Source organism: Petaurus breviceps, unplaced genomic scaffold (genome assembly GCF_028583685.1).
Source record: "Petaurus breviceps papuanus isolate PSGF00001 unplaced genomic scaffold, PetGlider_PUasm1.0 38, whole genome shotgun sequence".
Taxonomy (NCBI): domain Eukaryota; kingdom Metazoa; phylum Chordata; class Mammalia; order Diprotodontia; family Petauridae; genus Petaurus; species Petaurus breviceps.
In genome coordinates, this window is record NW_027186304.1 from 59,329,976 (window position 1) to 59,348,165 (window position 18,190).

The 18,190-nt window shown below is 33.3% G+C and overlaps 2 protein-coding genes and 1 long non-coding RNA gene across 3 annotated transcripts in view; 1 reads left to right on the forward strand and 2 right to left on the reverse strand.

Moving 5' to 3' along the window:
• LOC138170536 (uncharacterized) overlaps nt 1–12,075 on the forward strand; it is a 13,123-nt gene extending 1,048 nt beyond the window's left edge. The window contains exons 2-4 of the long non-coding RNA XR_011170656.1: nt 1,388–1,477; nt 11,020–11,081; nt 11,782–12,075. This is a non-coding gene — a long non-coding RNA (uncharacterized lncRNA). The remainder of the gene's footprint in view (nt 1–1,387; nt 1,478–11,019; nt 11,082–11,781) is intronic.
• PXDNL (peroxidasin like) overlaps nt 1–18,190 on the reverse strand; it is a 557,041-nt gene that overhangs the window by 136,536 nt on the left and 402,315 nt on the right. The window contains exons 9-11 of the mRNA XM_069099924.1: nt 15,429–15,598; nt 13,352–13,618; nt 4,572–4,688 (exon numbers count right to left, since the gene is read on the reverse strand). Of these exons, the coding sequence (XP_068956025.1) occupies nt 4,572–4,688; nt 13,352–13,618; nt 15,429–15,598 (554 nt within the window). The remainder of the gene's footprint in view (nt 1–4,571; nt 4,689–13,351; nt 13,619–15,428; nt 15,599–18,190) is intronic.
• Nucleotides 1–18,190, reverse strand: part of PCMTD1 (protein-L-isoaspartate (D-aspartate) O-methyltransferase domain containing 1) — a 548,363-nt gene that overhangs the window by 59,724 nt on the left and 470,449 nt on the right. The window lies entirely within an intron of this gene.

Consider the following 18,190-nt stretch of genomic DNA (forward strand, 5'->3'; position numbering starts at 1 on the left):
ATAGATAGATAGATAGATAGATAGATAGATAGATAGATAGATAGATGGATGGATGGATGGATAAATTATTCATTTTGCATGCTGTCTCATCTCTCTGTCAGAAGATGGGGACAATATTTCATCATGAATTGTAAAGAATTGTGGCTTTCAGTGATGACCAGAGTTCTTTAGTCTTTCAAAGTTGTTTTTCTTTACAATACAAACATTCTAGTTCTGCTCACTTCACTGCACATAAGTTCATGTAAATCTCTCCAAATCTCATCATTTCTTACAGCATGAAAGTACCCCCATCACATTTATATCACATAACTTGTTTAACTATTCCTAAACAAATGGGCAACTCCTCATTTTTCAAATCTTTACCATATTAAAAAGAGATGCTACAAATATTTTTGCACATGTAGGTTTTTTTCCTTCCCTTTTGATTTCTTTGAGGTTTAGGCCTAGCAATGGTATTGCTGAATTGATTGGAATGTACAATTTAATGCCTTTATGAGCATCAAAATTTAATTCCAGAATGGCTAGACCAGTTGGCAGTTCCACCAATAGTACATTAATAAATCTATTTTCCCACAGCCCCTCCAGCATTTGTTGTTTTCCCTTTTTATCAGCTTTGACAATATATAAGCATATCAACCCCAGAGTTGCTTTTAAATGTACATTTCTCTAGTTATGAGTTATGTGGAGAATTTTGTCATACTGCTATTGAAAGCTTTTATTTCATACTCTGAAAACTGACTGTTCCTAACCTTTGAACTTATATTGATTGGGAAATGGCTCTTAAATTCTTATAAAATCTGGATCAGTTTCCTATGTATCTTAGTCATGAAGTTTTTATCAGAGAAACTTGATACAAAGATTTTTTTCTCTATTTACTTGCTTTTAGCTGAATTAGTTTTGTTTAATTGAAAATGTTCAAATTTTACGCAGCCAAAATCACCTATTTTACTTTCTGTGATGCTCTCAGTTCCATATTGGTCACAAGCTCTTCTCTATCCAGAGATCTGCAAGGATTTTTTCTTCCTTTCTCTTCTAATTTATCATGTTAATATTTATGACTAAGTCCTGTAATCATTTAGAGCTCATCTAGGCATACATGGGTATTGATTTATAACTAGTCTTACCCACACTGCTTTCAACTTTTCCTAATAATTTTTGCTGAATAGTTAATTTCTATTCCAATAATGAGGGTCTTTGTGTTTATCACACACTGGACTACTGTGCTCATTTGATTCTGAACAGTGTATACTTAATCTGTTCCACTGATTAACCTTACTATTCTTAAAAAGTACCAAATTGTTTTGCTGATTAATACTATGTAGTATAGTTTGAGATACGTTACTGCTAGGCACTCATCTTTCCCACTTTTTTCTTTATTTCCTGCCAGATTCTTCACTGTGTTGTTCTAAAGATGAATTTTATTATTCTTCTAACTCTAAAAAGGGAATCATATGATAATTTGATGGTATGATACTGAGTAAGTAAAATAATTTAGGTAGTATTGTAAATATATTGGCTCAGTCTATTCCTAAGTAATCAATATTTTTTAGAATTATTTTGTTACGTCTTGGTGTGAATAATGTTTTGTGACTACATTCAAATAATTCTTGTGTGTGTCTTGGCAGGTAGATTTCACAAAATTTTACACTTTCTATAGTTATTTTAAATAGTATTTCTCTTTTCTATCTCTTCCTGTTGTACTTTGTTGGTAATATGCAGAAATACTAATGATTTTTTGCAGTGATTACATATCCTGGAATTTTCATAAAGCTGTTGATTATTTCAACTAAATTTTTTAATTGGATCCTTAGCATTTTCTAAACAAACCATAATATCATTTGTGGGGAAAAGTGATAATTGTTTCCTTTTTGCCTTGTCTCAATTCCTTTTACTTGTCTGATGACTAAAGTTAGCTTAGAAGGCTAAGCACTATATCAAAAAGAAATGGTAATAAAAGATGTCCTTGCTTTACACCTGATCTGACTAGAAATGCATATAATTTATTCCCATTACATGTAATGTTGGTTCTTTGTTTTAAATAGGTAGTATATGCCATATTAATGAAAGATAAATTCATTCCTATGCTTCTTCACATTCTTAACAGGAACGGATTTATATTCTATAAGAGCTTTATTTACATTTATGATATAACTATATTATTTTTGTTATTCTTGTTATTAAAATGTTCTATAATCTTAACAGTTTTATTATCTTAACAGTTTTCCTAATCTTGACTCAATCTTGCATTCTTTGCATAAATCCAACCTGGTCATAATATATCATTTTTGTGATATGTGGGAGTAATATCCCTGCTAATATTTTAATTAACAATTTCATAGCAATATTCATTAGGGCCAGTAGTCTACAGTTTTGTCTATTTTAATCCTCCCTAACTTTTATATTAAAACTATATTTACATTCTAGGAAGAATTTCTAGAATTCTTTCTTTTAAAACATAACTTTTGAAATATTGTAACGAAACTTTCTTTAAATTTTTGATAGAACTTACTTGTTAATCCATCTCTGGTCCCGGATTTTTTTTTCTTTTGGAAGTTCACTGATAGTTTATTTTTCTAAAAATGGGATATACATATATATGTATAGATATAGATATACATATATATGTATATATGTAGATATACATATATATGTATATATATATATACACACACACATATATATATATCCCTCTACTTTTTGTTCTGTTAATTTGGAAATTTTGATTTTTGGAAAAATTTATTCATTTCAGTTAGATTGTCAGTTTATAATTGGGCAAAACAGTTTTTAATTATTTCTTTAATTTCTTACTCATTTGTTGTGAATTCATTTCCATTTCTGATGCTGTAACTTAGTTTTCATCTTTTTTTTTTTTGGTTAACCAAATTAGAGAATGGTTTATCTTTTAAAAACAAAACAGTTCCTAGCTGTATCAATTAATTCAAAGGGTTTTTTGTTCATTTGTTTTGATTTTTATATTCTCTATTTTGTTTTCAGAATTTCTACTTTGGTGTTTAATTGGAAGTTTTTAATTTGTTGGTTTTCTAACTTAAAAAAATTAGTTACAAGTACAATTCATTAAATTTTTCCTCATTTTTATGAATGTATATAGAGACATAAATTTTCCCTTATGAACTGCTTTAGCTGTATCTGAAAAATGTTGGTATGTTGTCTCGCTGGAGCACTTACTTTTAATGAAATTACCTATTGTTTTTGTGATCTGTTCGTTAGGCTACCCTATTAATTCTTTGACTAGTCTAGAAAAGCAAGTCTTATTGTATTTTAATGATATAGCTATTTCTCAGTATAAACGGATAAAAAAATCTGCAATGAACAAATATGCTACCTTTGTTATTACCTTAACAAAAATGTTAATAGACTCATATTAGTTTAGGAAATAGAGGGGGAAATAAAATTGAAAATCCTATTGTGTTGTGGTTATGGATTAAAAACAAGCATTCTCTAGTTTAACAAAAGAAGATGGAATCTTATTCATGTCATAAGATCTTATTTCTGTAAAATGAGTTTTCTGCTGTAGCTATTATATATACAAAAATAATGACTGGGATTAGTAGTTTAAAAAGAATTACAAATAGCAATATCATCACTCACTCTGAGGAAATTTGACCTAAAAAAACAAAGTAGTTTAATTAATATCACTACTTTTATGACTTATGTACTCCATATCAATAATTCTCAAACTATGTCATTTCAGGATCCTGTTATACTCCTAAAATTATTGAGGATCTCCCTCTTAACATATTGGCTATGTCTATCAATATTTATCATATTAAAATTGTAATGTGTTAGTACTACTATAAAAATAATTTTGACCATATGGATATCCTAAAAGAATCTTGGGAACCCCAAAGAGAAACCAGATTTTATTTTGAGAAATGCTACTTTTAAAGAAGGAAAAAAGGGCAATCAATGTTTATCAAAGAATAGGTAAAAAGTGTTGAGAATGTTAAAGCTCAAAAGGAAATGAAGTATGAGATGACTCACGCATTTCTCTTTTACCAACTATTGGTTGTAGTGGTGTCAACTTTTTAAAATTATTTGTTGTTAAGTAGAATTTTCCACAATCCCTTAAATGTCTCACACACACATATGAATATTGCATTATGACAATGAAACATTTATAGTTGTAAGGTTTGAGAATTTGAGAAACTTTGTGAATTTAAATCTATCTTTACATCAAAGTTAACTTCCCTGTGGTATATTGACAAAAGCATTTTGTTTCAATCTAAGGCAATGATAATTACATAATCTGAACTTAAAGTAGTTTCAAACAATATTAGCCACTATAGAACCATAGAGTAGTAAAACTGGAAAGGATTCGAGAATTTGTCTAGTCCGACTCTCTCATTCCAGAAATAAAGAAACTAAGATACAGAAACTTAGATTAGAGGTGTCATTAAAATGTTTTGTAAAAATGTAATTTTCTACAATTATATTTTAATATATAAATTTGCGCTTTTGCACATAAAACCATGCTAAGGCCAATTCCAGGTGCTGTTCCCAAAAGAACATAATATTTTTATCCAACAAACTCTTGTAAAAAGAATTCATACCTGCTTTGGTCCAGGCAATTATTGGAGATGGGTTACCATCAGCTTCACAAGGAAATTCTACAGTATGTCCTTCTAAAACTGTTTCATCTGTGGGAATTACTGTAAATTGTGGAGGAGCTGAACAAGAAAGGAGAAATAATATACAAGAGAGCTTTAATATGCCATCTAATCTCCAGCTATCATCTTTTATTATTTTTTAAAAACTATTAAGGGAAAAAATTTTTCAATTGTTCTAGATAGTAATTCAAAATAAACAACTGAAAAATATATACATGGCTGTGTGGAGATACACGTATAAATAACAACAACAACAATAATAATATATGTATCTATATATTTGCAAAGAACATTTTCTGCATGATCCCATTTGTACCTCACAACACCATTATTTTCCCTATTTGCCACAATATCAAGTTCTAATTGTTACAATTTTTGTTCATTACAACCTATTGAAAACCCTATCTAAACATACAAGACACATTTTGGAGAATTAAACAGTATAGATCTTTTGTTTAACAAAGAGAGCAAAAGTATGCAGCAATAATTGAACCCATTATCCATTCAAGTTAAGACCCTTCATGCTATCAGGTGAATGATAACTACTTCAAAGGGAGACCAAACTATCCATTTGAAAGGCAGAAATCATTGTAGTCAATAATCTCAATGTTTCCAAATATCCAAGTATCAGGCAATCTGTTAGTAAGTCATACAACCAAGAGAATTTTCCTATTTCACCCTGTTTGGTTGACAGAATCTACATGAGGACAGTGAACTGTAGGAATATGCTCTAGAAACAGTGTTGTAAACAACTGATGTAGTTATCAGTTCTATAATCACCTTTACATTTAATATTATGGAAGAATTCATAATAGTTAATATTCATTTCAGTTTGCAAAGTTGTAAATGTAATATATGTGTATATATGCACACATATATACAAACACGTTTATACAAATATATGTATGTTTATATACATGTTTATATGTATGAACATATTTACATGTATGTATATATAAAATCTCATTTGATACTCACAATAACCCTGTAAGAAGGTGTTTTTATACTTGCATTTTACAGATGAGGAAACTGAGGAAGAGCAATATGGAATGACTAGCCCACAGTTAAACAGCCAATACGTCTGAGTTAAGATTTGAGCTAGTGTCTTCCTTACCCATTCTACCCACCAGCCAGGGCTCATGGCCCTTTCTTAAATTGGAAACATGGCACCAAACAGAAAAACATTGAATAGGAGTGAAAATACTATCCATGGAATTTTGTTCTCTGAATTTATTTTATAATTTAATTGAAATGGCAAAATAAGTCACCTCTACATCTCGTTAGCTATCAAGTCTTCCTTCCCTAAGACTACAATCATCTCATGACAAGTTTTATTCTAATTGATATGCATGTTCTGTGGTATAATGGGAAGAGAATTTGAAGTCAGAAGATATGAGTTCACATTTTAGCTCTGTTACTTTTGACCTTTAAAACCTTAAGTCTATCTCTTTAGTCTTTCTAAGCCTCAGTTTCCCCACATGTAAAGTTAGGAAGCTGGAAAGGTAAGTTATCCCTAAGGGCCCACCCAACTCTAATTCCATGTACAGATTAAAGTCTTTTAATATGTTTGTTAAATCAAAATTTCATTACTAGTCATGCACATGGATATCCTTTCCTGCCACTTCTTCAAAATCACATGGATTATTAATAAGCCCTTGGGGTTGTATGCCAGACATTTATGGTAAAATTATAACATTTTACACTTGAAAGGAGAGAGATCCTTTAAGTTCCTCGTTTTGCAAATGAGGGAAATTAAGGTCAAGAGAAGTTACACAGTTACTTAGTAACAGTTAAGACTCTAATAGTTACATCCAGGTCTTCTCCTAGTTCCATGTTATCTTTACTATATAAAAAAAAGTTTTCCGACAACTCTTTCTAGTTCTATCTACATAAATTTTAGCCATGACAATTTCATATGTAATAAAAGCTTTCATTAGCTATTGGGGACTATTTTCCATATTAATGACATTAATTTAATTTAATTAATTAATGAGATTTCCTATGTGTCTCCTATGTCTTCCTGTGAAATCTCATTTATGCTAATTAAATATATGTTGTTGAAAATTTCATTCATTTATTTCTTGAAAATATGCACAGTTGGGGTGGCTAGGTGGCACAGTGAATAGAGCACCGGCCCTGGAGTCAGGAGGACCTGAGTTCAAATCCAGCCTCAGATACTTAACACAAAAACTAGCCTTGTGACATCGGGCAAGTCACTTAACCCCAATTGGCCTCCAAAAAAAAAAGTATGCATAGTTAATGAGATTTCCTATGAGTCCAGACTTTAGGGACACTCTATATATTAAGAGTAATTTGTTGCATTTAAAAATATACATTAGTGGTGGTAAGTAAATAAACAGAATACAAAGACAATTTATGTCCATAAAATAATTTTTAAATGGAATAGCAAACTTGGTCCATGTTATTTATAGTTTTCTAAACATACATCAACCAGAGACTACAACCCTTGGAAAGAACCTTGGGGTCAAAAGACTTGAGTCTCTTTCCTTATTCTCTTACTTACTAGCTGCTTGACCATGGGTTCAATCTTGATGAGCTTCAGTTTTCTCTTCTGTAAAATGGAGATAGCTGCCCAATCTCAAAAAATTGATTTACAGATCAGAAAATATGATGTATGTGAATATATTGTGTAAATTGCTAAGACCTTTACAAACGACAGCCAGGAAAAAAAAATTAAAACCATGTTTTTAAATAAGTTAATGAAAACAAAAAAATTTAGAATTAAAACCATGGCCTACACTACAACCAACACTCTGAAAAAAAAATCTAGAAATGACACACTTTTAAATTTAATTTGCATGTTTAGCATTTTTCCATCACTTTCTCAAATCTGGATAATCAATAAGACAAGAAATCAAGCTCTGATTTGTAGTCTTTGCATATTTCCAAGCTGTAAAAGCTCACATTGAAAATTATTCAAATTAGCTCAAGCACCTCCCTAGACTTGTCCAAGTTTAACAAAGAAGGAACAGACCATTTATTTAATGCCTACAATTTACCCTGGACTCTGCTAATTACTTTATAAATGTTATCTTATTTGATCCTCATGACAACCCAGGAGGCAGATACTATTATTATCCTCATTTAAAAGCTGAAGAAACTGAGACAGAGTTAAGTGCTTTGCCCAGGATCACAAAGCTAGTAAGTAATTCAAATCTACCTAATCAGTCTTCTTGCTCTCTCTACTGTGCCATCTAGCTGTTTCCAAGGGTGTAGTTGAAAGAAGAGAAATCTTGGGAGAAACCCCACTTATGCCCCCATATCAGCAGCACGTAGGAGATAGGAAGGGGCAATTTTGAAAAACCAATATTTGGGGAATCAAATTAAGTCCCACGAATTATCAAATCAAAAATAACCTTCAATCATATGCAGCAGCCTCTCTTGCTTCTATAGAAAGGGTGGCAGTCAGTGGTAGAAAATTCTCCTGAGTGGTTGTCAAAATCAAAGTTGTTACAATGCTCATAAAATTTAACTTAGTTACTGGTACCCTAAATGTGAGCTCTTTGGCCAATAACCAAAAAATGTACATAGAGGAATTGCATTATTATCAATGCGCACACAGCTAGATGATGGAAAGAAGCAACTAAATTGGAAGATGATCATAGTTTCTTACTTGGAGAAACAAATGAAGAAATTAGAAAAGTAGGTTTTATCATATAACCAACCAGAACAACAAACATTATGACATGCCACCATCATAGTGGACTGATATTTTTTTTTTTGCTTTTGGAGGGTAATTGGGGTTAAGTGATTTGCCCAAGGTTACATGGCTAGTTTTTGTGTTAAGTGTCTGAGACCAGATTTGAACTCACGTCTTCCTGACTCCGGGGCCGGTGCTCTATTCACTGTGCCACTTAGCCAACCAGAGACTGATATTTCTTACTCTAAACATTTGGTCAGATTTTTAGAAGCAAACCAATGTAATTACTTCACAATTTTAAGATATGAATGAACTTCTCTAGAGGGAAATAGTACACATGTATTCTTATAAGAAAGACAATTCAGGGAAAAAAAGATCCAATGAAGCATCATTTTATGTTATTTCTAACTTTTAAAATACCATATAGTTAGAATACTTGAGAAAGGGTATTCTCATAAGGAAAATACTGAAAAGACATGGACATAAAATTTGCTTGCTATTAGACTATACAAATTAGAACTTAGAAATTAGGTTAACTCACTGGACCAGTTATCAAAAAATTACAGGAACTACAATCACATTAGGAATGCTGAAAACACAGTCATTATTTTATGAAGTTGCCTAAAATGAGCAATTTTCACTGGGGAGTCAAAGTTATTATGTGCTTATATCTACTGCAAAAAGTGTTTTGTTATTTTACAAAAATCAATCAAGAGTGGGCCCTTCTAGCTATTCATTCCTGGGATGCCTAGTAAAAAAGAGCTTTGATTTACAGTATTAATTACTATATGCCTTATAAACTAAGTGCCTGCCTTGCATGTTGATTTACATTGTTCATTGGGAGACTTGTTTTCCATTTTTATTTATCATTTCCCTCTACCATTTGAGAGGCGAGTCTGTTTGACTTTAATTGTGACCTCAGAATAAATGAACATTAAAGATCTAGAACAAATTGAAATAACACCTGTTAAAAGGACCATAAAGAGTAACATCTTTAAGTATACAGCCAAATGATAAAAAACTCCCTTTTTGCAAACCATTTGCACAGTTTAATGAACTCATTTAAGCAGAATTTTAAAAAAATCCTCAAACTGATACAAGAAAGTCACAAAGATAAGCAGATGGTGATTTCCATTACAGATCATTGAGCTCAAAGGAATACACTGGTGTACTGTGGTACTGCAACAACAACGACAACAATAACAATAACATATCGAATCGATTATCTAATTTGAAATTCACAACAGCTTTTTTGAAGTAGGTAGGAAAGTAGCATTACCTCGTTTATTTTTGTCAGTATTATAAGATGTATATGATTTCAATTACCTAGTTCTCTCGGTTTGCAGGGCTTGATTATATAATCCCTTAAATATAATATAATCAAGGATTCTTTTCTATAACAGATAGCATAAACCATTTCAGAACTGATTATAACAACAGAGCACATAATGCCAACCAAACAGTAAGATTGTGAGCCCAGCCCTTACTAGTTGCCAAAATAAAAGAAGTAGGTCACTGTGAAATAAAGAAAATTCTGAGAAAAGGGGGTGGGTGGGGTGGGAAGGGTGCTGATACAGGAAATATTTCTTCAATCAAACAAATTAGACTAAGTCATAAAGAAGTCGATAAAATGCAAATTTGTGCAAATCAATAAAATCATTTCAAGAAATCAGGCCCAACACAGTTTCAAAGTTCAAAAAACACTCCTGCCATTTTAATTTGTTTGAGAGGTAGCATGGTAGAGTGAAAAGTACACTGGACTTGTAGTCAGAACACCTTATACCATTTCCTCACTTTGGGGACTTGGGTGAGACATACTTGGCCTATCTAATCTCAGTTTCCTCATCTATAAAATAGGAATAATAATACTTGGTGTATCTACCTTATTGGATTGTTGTAAAGATCAAATGTGCTTTTTAAGTGCATGTCTGGGTGAGGGGCACAGAGAAGAAACAGAGGACACTTGGAGTCACATTACTATTTGTGATGACCATGTGACCTACTTTTTGGCTACGTGATGGCTCAGTACCAAAAGGGTTCTGTATTTGAGGATGAGGTGGTAGAATCAGAGAGGTCAAACCTTTTCCCCTTCCCTTTACAGCTACAGTAGGATGAGGTATTGAACCTACGAATCACTGGAACCAGTAACAATGACTTTGAATGTACTCCATGAGGCAGATGAGGAGTAGAAAGGGTCCTGCTATATAAAAAAGCTACATAAATTTATAAGTTATTATTATTATCCACTTCATCTTCTTCTACCATTCCAAGCCATAGTCATTATTTAGAAAGTTCCATATTTTGTGACATCTTAATTATTTTAGGTCACATTAAATGTTGTATTTTGTGTTTGTTTTTTCCTACCAGTGTAACCTGAGAGATTACATGATATAACTGATTTTAATAACATTTTATTTTTTCCCAATTACATGTAAAAACAATTTTCAACATTATTTTTTTTAAAATTTTGAGTTCCAAATTGTTGCCCTCTCTGCCTCCCCCTCCCTTCCCTGAGATGGTAAGCAGTTTGACAGAGGTTATATATTCGCAATATATAACATATTGAAAAACATATTTCCATTTTTCATGCTGTAAAAGATAACAAAGACCAAAAGAAAAAACACATATGGTATAACTGATAAAAAGTGCTGGGCTTGGTATCAGTAATATCTGAATTCATATGTCAAGCAATCCCCTGAATTTGTCTTTTTGAATTGTTATATTTTCCAGAAACACTGGACCCAGAGCATGCAGGAGGCCCTGAATGTGTCAAGGACAAAGCTCTTCCTGAGGTGACATAATTTGTTGTTTGCACCCCAAGTTGAACTCCCTGTGTGTCTTTGGAAGGCAAAAGAGGCGCCAGCCAGTCTGTGCCAGACTGGGATAATGCTTGTGCAGCCTGGGTCCTTGGCAGAAAAGTGGACCCTCCCATCTTCATAGTCTAATAGTTCCCAAGGGAAAAGAATGAGGCTTTTGCCATCACCTTGCTCTGACTGGGGGGAGTGGTCTTATCTTTTTTTCCCATCTGTGTTGCACAGTTCCTTCTCCCATGCCATGTCCCTTCCTGGTATCCCCTCTTCCCTTTGTTCTGCTATTATAAAAATGTAAACTTCTGTAAAGAATGGTAACCCTTTGGGTTCCACAAGCATGTTCATTTCTCTTATAACAAACCTGGTTTTCACACAAGTCGCAGGATATGATTGCCTGTTGACAGATCCTATCTCAGATACTTATTGCTGAGGGAAAAGGTCCTCTTATAGGAAAGCAAAGAAACATTTCTCCGCTTCATTTCTCTCCTCTGTGAAATAGAGACAACAATACCTATAGTCTTGTCTATTGTAAGACTCAAATGAGGTGATGGATATAAAGCACTGCATAGACTTAATCATTATTACAATGTCTGGCACATATTAATAAGAATGCTTAATAGATGTTCATTTATAGAATGATTCCTACCCATAAAATGAATCTAGGTATCTCTTCACATTAAAGGATTATTCTTCATTCAGAAGAGAAAAGAGACAGTCTGATATAGAAGAAACAATGCTGGAATTGGAATGAGGAGAGACCTGTACTCAAATCCCATTGGAAAAATTTGCAAGTAATGTCACTCAAAAGAGGTCATTTCCTTTCTTTGGGCTTATTTCATGTACAAAACTGCTCTAATAAAAATTATAATGTCTATTCTTACATTGTTATTGTGAAATAATGTATGTAAAGCACACTGAAAAATATAGTGTGCCAGCTATTATTAATAATATTAAAAAATAAAGCAAAATTTCCTAATGCTCTTCTCCCAGTATAGGTGATAATCATTTAAAACAAACAAACAAACCATAAATATAGTTCTGCAATTCCCCCACAGTTCCTAGAAATCTAGAGAGAAGGGAGAGGGCAGTTGAAATCGTATATATCTTAGTATATAGACATAAATAAATGAGATAGCACTACCCTCCTGCCTACTTTAAAAAGTTGTGAATTTCAAATGAGATAATATATTTCAAAGGGCTAATTGTAAAGGGCCATATTATTATTATTATCTTTATTATAGCAATATCAGTTATAACACATGAGTAGAAAACTGATGCATGTCTTATCAAAAAGATTATGTCAATATGCCAAGTACCTGAAATTTCATTAGAGTGTGAACTCCCAGATCATGAGCTATCTACAACTGAACAGCCAAAAAAAAAAAACCAAATAACTTGCTCATGGTCACGAATAATAAAAATAATAAAATATTATTATTATTAAAATAAAAATAACTCAGAAAAACCAAATAACTTGCTCATGGTCATGAAAAGTTAATAAATATCTGAACAAGAATTTGTACCCAGGCCTTCCTAAGCTCTCTTCATTAATGCCATGTTTTCTTACATAAAATATAGATTGTTTTTGGAAAAATCTATTGTATCAAAGTCATTTGGAAAATGAAACTCTTTCTTCCCACTCTTGCTCATCTTAAATTAATTCTATTTCCACTCAACTAGATTCTGGGATTCAGTGAATAACAATTAAAAGCAATAAGAGTATCAACAAAAATAATAATAATAATAACATCCCAAAGTTAGAAGGGACCCCAGAGACTGTCTAGTCCAAATAAAGATCCTAGTGCCTAAATAAGTATCTTCTCTACATCATACTCAACAACTGACCATTCAGCCAATGCCTAAAACCTCTAATGATATGGAGCCTCCAGTCTCCCAAGAAAATTCTAATCATTAGAATTTTTTTTCTAACACTGAGCTTATATTTGCCTCTCTAGTTTCCACCCCTTCCTCTAATTCCTGCTTTCCATATCCAAAGGAACAATTCTAATCTGAACAGGAAGAAAAGTAAATCAGTGTGGTACAGTAGAAAGAATGCTGAACTTGGAGTCATGACCTGAGTTAAAATCCTGAATCTGCCACTCACTACCTTATGTATGACCTTGGAGGAGTCATTTAACCTCCTTTAGGCTTGAATTTCTCCATTTGTAAAACATGGGGGTTTGACTTGTCCTTTCAACCTTTAGATCATATTAAACATTTTTACTTTTGTAAAGACCTTCTACTCTACATACCTTGTACAATAATAGCTGCCGTTGATTGAATAGATCCTTGTTGATTACTGGCATGACAGGTAAACTGACTGTGGTCCTGCAATGTGATATTCTGAATAAACAATCCTCCAGAAGTGATGATGTACCTGGATTCATCCAAAGCCTCTGCTTTTCCCCTGGTCCAAACAATACGGGGTTGGGGATGGCCTGTGGCCATGCATTCCAAAGTTGCACTGGTACCAATGAGAACCTCTGTGTCCTGAGGTTGGATTACAAAACTGGGCTTGGCTATGGAAAAAAGAGAGAAAGAAGATAACATCAGCAAACCCATGCTAAGAAGAGGTTTTCATGAATTTGTTCTGTAGTTTTGAACTACTGAAGTCTACCAAATTCAAAACTCATTTACAGCCATTAGTGATGACCAGGACAGACAGCCTGAGTACCCAAATAATCAATTGTCAAATAACAAGCATGCCTTTAAAGAAAAGATCTTCTTTTAGTTGAATGTCCCCCAGATCCTTGGAGGATATTTTCTTTTCTGAGGAACTCCAAGCACTTCAAAGATGTCTGTGATGGTAGCTACATTTTTATAATGCCACTTACTACAGTTGAAATCCATGCTTTGGGTAAAGATTGGACTCAATGACCTCTGAGTTTTCTTCCAACTCTGAAATTCTAGAAATCTAAGATTTTACAATTGCATAAATCCTATACAGAAAAAGAGCCTTGGGGCGGCTAGGTGGTACAGTGAATAGAGCACCAATCCTGGAGGCAGGAGGACGTGAGTTCAAATCCGGCCTCAGACACTTATCACAAAAGCTAGCCATATGACCTTGGGCAAGTCACTTAACCCCAACTACCCTCCAAAAGAAAAAAAGAAGAAGAGCCTTAAGACAAGAATTTCCACTACTGGGAATGATTGACATGGTATCATCAGGAGCTGCAGACTATACAGAGTAATCTCTATCTCAATGACATATGTATCTCTTCTATGTAATTCCTACATAATCTTCTTCCTCTTTTACCAATCCAATGGATAAATACAGGATTTCTCATATCTAATGTTTTTTATAATCCTGTACTTTACTGTATGGATTCAAAATATTATTCTGAGAAAGGGTTCATAGATTTAATCAGACACTAACCATCAAGCTATATAATATTACTCTGAGTTATGTGGGCACAATACATTAGTATTGTGTCAAAGCCTAACCATTAACATACTTTACACAGTTGCAAATATTTTATTACCTTTAATCAATCAAGAAGTATTTATTCAGTATCTCCTATCATGTAAGCACTGTGTTAGGCATCAGACATGTAACTACAAAGAATGAAACAATCCCTTCTTGCAAGAAACAAGAACATTTTAATGGGGGAAATAATAAGCACATAAATATATACAGCATAAATATAAAGTTATTAAATACTAATAAAGACAGAGTAATTATATATATAGTAGTTTGGAAAGGATAAGACTAGCAATTTGGGGATCACAAAAATGCTTCATGAAGAAGATGGTACCTGAGACAAATCAGAAAAGGAATTCTATCTGGCAGATTTTAATTTGAGAATTGTTTTTTTTTTAACTTCTAGTTAACACTATTAAAAACATATTATGTAGAAACAAAATGATGATAGTTTGTGGTCAAACAGAAACACTTCTCTTCTGCAAAGCCATAATGAAACATGATGAAACCTTGGAATTGTTCTAAAAATAATGAATAACAAAGCAACGATAATGTAAACAGCCAATTTCACATACTTTTAGATCTCATAATAAAACAAGAATTGACATATATGGCAAGCTTTCATGTAGCTGTCCAATCAGAAGTATTCTCCAACCAAATTTTATAAGATATATCTTTAAAATTAATGAAGAAAATAAAAGAAGACAAATATCAAGAGATAAAAAGAAATATTAGGTAGTTTCTTTGATGTAGCAATAAAGAACATTTTTAAATTGTGACTACTAATAATTGTACCTTGTAGTCACACATTATAAATTAGTGATAAATAGCCTAGTGATATTTTAAATGACAACAGAATCACCTGATAAATTTACACTAAATGCAAGAAGAAGAAAACAAAACTTTACTTGGAAGACTGGTATATCTGAGGATGGCATTCTGTGTCTTGACTTCCCCAGCAGAATTCTTGGCCATACACTGATATACACCTTGGTCTGACTCTCTGGTGTTCAGGATCATGAGCGTTCCATCATCAAGTAAATTTAGTCGAGCATTATCTTTCATGTCCAATGAGTGGCTGAAAATAAATTTTACTCAAAAAATGTATTAAAAAACAATTTTCAAAAACTATTCATACAAAAAGCCTGGAATTTCTTAGGTATATTATTATTTTATTAAATTATTAATTATGGATCAATACTTTGATTTATTAAAGAATGTTTTGAAAGTCCAAGGTTTAATTTCAGCTTTTCATTACCTGAGGGATACAAACTGCTTTGCTTTCATATAGCCTGCAAGTCAGCAAAAGCTAGAAAGGAAGGCAGTTTCATCTCTGCATTCCAGAGTAGCACCTATTTAGAAAATAAAGCATAGTCACAGTCTTCCCTCACTAACTTAGCTCATGTTCCCTCATTCCAAATTCATCTAAAGGCTTCTGCTGAGTAGAAAGGAATGTTGAGAGAAAGGCAGTTTGATTATACAAATAATTAAACTGGTCTAGTGACAAGACAGAGTTGAGATGGGCGTCTTCAATTATCAGACATAGATATTTAAGAATGACAGGAGCAGGTAAAAGGAGAAAGAGTTAATCCCACTGATGCAGTCTTTGGGGAAAAATGGTGCCAATCTAAATGCCAACAGGCAGACAGAATAAAATAAGAAAATCCAGTAGTTTCTTTGGTGCTATATCACACAACTACAACAGGACATAGCACCCTATATGCCCAAGATGGGGCTCTCCAAAATCAATGCTGCGTATAGCCTTAGGGAATTCACCTTTCATAGTTGCTTTTGGGTGTACCTGCTTGCTTCTGATGGATTGTAAAGCCACAGAAACCATTCCAAATGACAAAACAGAACTGATTTAATGAACTAATAATATATGGCATCTCACCTCCCCTGGGGCTTTCCTATTCTTTGCCAAGGCTTCTACTCTATTTTCAGAGACTCTACACAAAACTATTCCAAATCTATTCTCTGACCAATAAGTATACCCTTGGGACCTAGTCTTATCACAGGATATGTGGCTTAGAGATGAGCTAGCAGTTTTCACCTATGAGGCAAACAACTAAAAATGTGTCCTAAGGCAAGAAGAATAAAAGGTAAATTCAAATGATTTTTTTTTAAAACAGACTTAGTTGACCTTGGCACATAAGGAGTTGTAGGGTGGAAAGAATCTAGATCCATTTCCTATGGAAGGAAATGGACAGAAATCCAAGAATACCCAGGAGGACATTACTTTGGAGGTAAAGGGAAGGTATGATTAGGCCAAGGAACAGCCTATCATGGTAGGATATGTGGGAAAGTGAACCATCTGGTGGCTTGCTATTTTATCTAATTATTCTTGTTTATTAGGTTCTCAGCCCAATTGTTTCTAAATGCTGAAAAAGTAAAAAATACTTTCAGTGTCCTTTAAATTTCTGGTGACTAAAGAAAATTCCAGGGCACATCATCCTAGTTACTACTCTGCTTAGCCTCATACTTAACTGAAAAAACTGAGGTCACTTATAGGTAAATCCTTCATCTCCCTTCTACTAATTCTCGGAACTTCTTGTCATCATGAGCTTCTACTCTCTTTTTGCTGCCACAGTGGAAGAGATAGTCTTAGTCCTCACTAAGGCTAATCCATCTACCACCATCATGATCAATCCCACTCTCTGCTTGCTCCCCAGAACATTATTTCTTCAATTATTTCCTCTGTCATGAATCTTCTATCTCTACCTTTCCAAACCTATAAAGCAGCCCATGTTTCTAAAAAAGTAATTGCAAAATTTATATTTACTTCCCAGATCTCAATGGGCTCTAGAACCATGTAACTCTCACTGCCTTATAGGACCTCTCCTCATAGATGTCCTGTTAACACCCCAAACTTACCAAGTCTAAATTCTGCTTTGTACACCGCCATCCCCACTCCCTCTCTCTCACAGAAACAAGGTGGTCTTTCTCCTGACTTCACTTTGCACTTGGCACCCTTCAGTGTTTAATATAACAGTTTGTTTTACATATCTTTATGGCATTTATGTGTTATTAGTCGGTCAACAAACGTTACTTAGCACTTACTACATATTTGCCAGGCACTGTATTAAATACTGGGGATTCAGAGACTCTTGAGGAATAGACAGTTTAAAATGATTAATAGCTATGGGTGTATATGTCTTTATCTGCTATTAGATTATAAACACAGAGGACTGAGAGTGTTTCTTATCAAAACTATATCTCTCCCAGTGCCTAGCATAGTTCTCTATATACAGAAGGTGCTTAATAGTTATCAATCGAATTAAACTGAATCTGCCGGAAGTGTCTGATAAAATTGGAACAATTAATTACATACATGTGTTCTGTTTATAACAACTTCCATAAGGTAGAGGAAACAGTAAGTAGAACATTAGTTGTGATTCTCAGTAATGAAGAAGGACTAGCAAGTGATGTGATAAACAATGGTTACCTTGGGAGAAAAAATAATCTACGATTTTAGAGTTTATGAAAGGTAAGAAGAATATAGACCCTAGTCAGATCTAACAAGTATCATAAACTTTCAAGAATGTTCAGGGGAGGGGCGGCCTGGTGGCTCAGCAAGTAAGAGCACCGACTCCAGTGTTGGGATGACCTGGAGATCAAATCTGGGCTCAGATACTTGGCACCACAAACAGAAATAACTGGCTGTGTAACC